Here is a 4,361-nt window from a genome sequence, read left to right as displayed (position 1 = left end):
TCACAGCTCACAGCAACCTCAAACTCTTGGGCTCAAGTGATTCTCTTGCCTCAACCTCCCAAGTAGCTGGGACCACAGGCGCCTGCCACAACACCGGATATTTTTAGAGATGAGGTCTCACTCCGGTTCAGGCTGGTCTTGAACTCATGAGCTCAGGTGATTCAGCCTCCCAGAGTGCTGGGATTACAGGCATGAGCCACCATGCCTGGCCTTGACTTTCTTGTATATAGAATACAAGAAATATTAGATATTTAAAAGGTATTTTTCTGAAGGTATGGAAATCAGGCTATGTTACCTTGCAGCAGCTTCTACTAGAGCTTTTTCATCTGGGGAAGATGCATAGTACTCCAAACTAGAGGGTGTCAGGTTGGACTGCCAGGGCCCATCCCCGACGCAATCTGTGTGAGCATTGCTAATCTGCACAGTGTGACACAGACTGACTGCTTTAAAGAAGAGATCATGTTCTTTAATCTGTAGGAACATAGTTAGTATTCATGAGTAAAATGCCATTCTGAAATCTCACTTAGGAAATCAGAAACAGAATTCTAAAATCTAGAACAAGAATGCTACAACCTTGATTCCTGATTAACAGTTGGTTGCTTCTGAGATCAAAAAGTAAAATTACATTTGCTTAGGATCTTCAACACATCAGCATCTTTTAGGAGGCATAACCAAATTCTAAGGAAAGGGGAATATGCTTTTGTGAAAGTAGTGAGGGCCCCCAAAATATTAAATCTATGTAAGCTCTATTTTTTAATAAAGTCTTATTCATCTCAAGGCAGAAAGGGCTTTTCTTAACTCCGTTCCATTTAAATGCTTAAAGAGCTAAAGCAGATACATATTATATAATAAGTTAAACTAGGCTATAACTACAAATTCTTAGGATATTTTGTAGCCTTGAATCAAAGATACACATTTCAAATATATAGTTTTTGCTCTGTTGACACTTAAAACTTTTTTTCCCTACAACCTATTAGCCACAGAATAGAACTACTTCACATGAATTCCTGATTTATTAATAAAAAATTGCTTACTAGTTCAGTTTCATTTTCAGGACTTGTCCGAAAAGAGGAACTGGATGTAAGATGAGATAAGTTGTTAAGATGGGATAAACTACTAAGATAAGTTAAATTTCCTTCTGAAGAATCTGGTGTTGGTCCTTCCGGCACAAGTCTACCATTGATTTCTTGGTATTTCATGCCATTAATTGAACATTCCCGAAACTGCATCTCATTTTCTGTCAGTGTACCAGTTTTATCTGTAAACACATACTCCACCTAGACAGGAAACAAAAGAAAATAAACTTAAGTGTATATGATCCTATGTTAAAGAAAAAACTCCCCCCCAAACCAAAAACCCTTATCCTGTCACCAAAGTCAAGTTTACCTATTAACACTGATATACCAATGCTGAGATTATTATAATCCAACCACAGTTGGATAATAAAGATGCTAGGAAAACAAACCAAGGTAATACCAAATGTCTCAAATCTACACACACTTGGAAGTTTGTGGCATCTTCAGATGCATGTTTATCTGTACAGGAGACTGACAATGTGGTACTTCTTTTCTATTTCTTGGCTAAGGTCTTTTTAAGTAGTAGTACTCTAGGATTATCTTTGAAATAAAGGTAGAAAGGATGCTTAATAAGAACATGGAATGTGAAAGGGCATCTAGGCCAGGAGAAATAGTACAGGGCTGGGAACAGGAACACAAAATGATGGCAATGTAAGAAGTTGTCTAAAAAAGACAGAGGAAATTGAAACTTAGGGCAGGAAACAAAATCAGTAGAAAGAATGAATGTTAAAAATAAAAAAAAATGTATTTTTAAAAACTAGATAAGGCAAATTATCTTATTACCTTTGGAGATTAATTGCAGAAAATTTACTTTAAAAGAAAGTATACCCGTGAAGAGAAGAATGTAATAGCTAAGTCTTGACCCAAAGAAGATTATAGAGAAAAAGAGACAATATGATTATTGCAACTGTAATTTGAGAAAGAAGTCTTTTAATTATGGAGATAGATATCACAAGAAAACAAACTATAGGCGAATATCCCTTATGAATTAGATGCAAACTGAAAATAAAAACATATAAAAAGGATTATATACCATGAGTGTATGAGAGGTTTATTCCAGGAATGCAAGATTGAGTCAACATTAAAAAAAAAGAAAATCAATGAAATCCATCAAATTAATAAAATGGTACTTGCCCTTTATTCTATTAATTAAATATCTTGATAAACACAGTAAAAGCATCCAGTAAAATTCAAAGATACAGTGGAAAAAAATCTGTTTAGGAAGGAAAAATTGGGCTATAGATTTAGGTCCTGAATCTGTGATACATAATTAAAGAAATGTGACATAAATTAATATTTAACATAAATTATTAAAGCCTCCTAAATGCTACTAAAAAATGGATCAACTTCTAGTGAAACATGACAGGTTGAACTCATGCAATTATCTCTGCTCCTCTAGAAACTTCATCATAATGACAATAAGGAAATTTTAAAAAGAACAAAAATAATGGTAAAAAAAGGCAACATGAGAAGAGAGATTTGACACAAGTTTGGAAGATAGAAAAATTAATGAGTGGTGAATGATTCATCAGAGCTTAGGCTGTGAAATCTACCTATGAGAAAACCTACTACCAAAAACTCTTGGGAAGCAGATGTACCAGCTACCCCTGAATGTGGGAGTATGGGATGGAGCCGAAAATAAGAGGTGTCAGGAGCAGTTTAAATCCTGAACCCCCTTTATAATTCGCAAAGTTGAGAATGCCCCTAATCTACTGGAGTAACCGCGAGGTTTATTCCCTAAGGAGGCTGAAGCAGAGAGAATGTGGACTGTGCATAAACAGCTGAAAGCAGAGGTAAGGCACTCACTGCACTATAGAGACTTTCACTGGCCAGCTCTAGCAATCAAAAGCAGCAGAATTATTATTACCTGTAGTATTTCTCTCTGGGGAAAGTGAGGAAATGCCAACAGATAACAATGTTTATTGAATACCTCAAAAAACAGCTGGGCCTGTCAACCCATGACTTTAAGGAGAAGCTCACTGAATCAACAGCTCCAAATAAGCATTTTTAGCGCCTCACTTTTGAATCTGAAAGGATAGCCAATGTTTAGCATTCATCCGACAACTGCTCCTTACATGAAAGGCAGAGTCTAAAACAAATTACAGACTTGGCACCTGTAGCTCAAGCAGCTAAGGAGCCAGCCACATACACCAGAGCTGGCAGGTTTAAATCCAGCCTGGGCCTGCCAAACAACAATGACAACTACAACCAAAAGAAAATTAGCCAGGCATTATGGCCAGCACGTGTAGTCCCAGCTACTTGGGAGGCTGAGGCAAGAGAATCGCTTATGCCCAAGAGTTGGAGGTTGCTATATAAATAAATAAATAAAACAAATTACAATCAGTTCTGCTGTAACGCTGCTTTGAAAACACAAATTTATTCTAATGTAACTACTATATCAGGAAACAATTTGAGCACAATTTTGTCTGTAAGAAATGCTAAATGAATGCAGAAAAACTACATATGAGCTATATAAAAATACATGAAATGCACAAAGCTCAATTCCTAGCTACTTCAGTTCATCATATGTCGTGAGGCACACTCATCCACATCTGGTATTACGATTTTCCTTCTGATTTCAGATAACCTTTCTAATACTTCACAATATCACGTATGTTGAGATCTCTGATACCTACTTTCCACAAGCAAACTTCAGGTCTTTTCAAGATCAGTGCCATATTTATTATAGTATTTATATATTTCTTAACAATTTAGTAAGTGCTGTTTTTATTAGGTTCCTGTCTTTTTTTACTGTGCTACTGATGAAGTTCTTACATTGTACTTCTAATCCCATTCTTTGATAATCCCTGTGGATTTTACTAAGCAATTCTACACAGTGAAGTGATTTTTAGGAATGTGTATGTAACATTACAGCAGAACCACCTGTTCGGAAAAAAACTAGGAACAAACAAAGCTAATGCAAATAAATGGTCTCTAATATCCATAGAGAGGTAAAAGAACAGATACATTCAAGAAAAAAGAATGAGACAATTAAAAAAGATTATTCAGAAATTAAAAATATTATAGCAGAAATAAAAGAAATTAGAAGAAAGATAAAGTTGTAGAATTCTCCCAGAAAGTAGAATATAAAAATAAACAAATGAGGCTTGGTGCCTGTGGCTCAAGTGGCTAAGGTGCCAGCCATGTACACCCAAGGTGGCAGGTTCGAATCCAGTTGGGGCCCACAAACAACAACGACAGCTGCAACCAAAAATAGCCGGGCATTGTGGCGGGCGCCTGTGGTCCCAGCTACTTGGGAGGCTGAGGCAAGAGACTCGCTTGAGC

General features: G+C 36.5%; 1 protein-coding gene across 1 annotated transcript in view; it reads right to left on the bottom strand.

Annotated features, from left to right (window-relative positions):
- Nucleotides 1–4,361, bottom strand: part of ATP11B (ATPase phospholipid transporting 11B (putative)) — a 122,190-nt gene that overhangs the window by 55,230 nt on the left and 62,599 nt on the right. Inside the window, exons 12-13 of the mRNA XM_023519262.1 lie at nt 1,035–1,277; nt 296–471 (exon numbers count right to left, since the gene is read on the bottom strand). Of these exons, the coding sequence (XP_023375030.1) occupies nt 296–471; nt 1,035–1,277 (419 nt within the window). The remainder of the gene's footprint in view (nt 1–295; nt 472–1,034; nt 1,278–4,361) is intronic.

The sequence above is a fragment of the Otolemur garnettii genome, unplaced genomic scaffold, assembly GCF_000181295.1.
Source record: "Otolemur garnettii isolate 467f Iridium unplaced genomic scaffold, OtoGar3 scaffold00166, whole genome shotgun sequence".
Lineage (NCBI taxonomy): Eukaryota > Metazoa > Chordata > Mammalia > Primates > Galagidae > Otolemur > Otolemur garnettii.
Note: the sequence above shows the minus strand (reverse complement) of the source record. Positions and strands in the feature narration are given on the sequence as shown.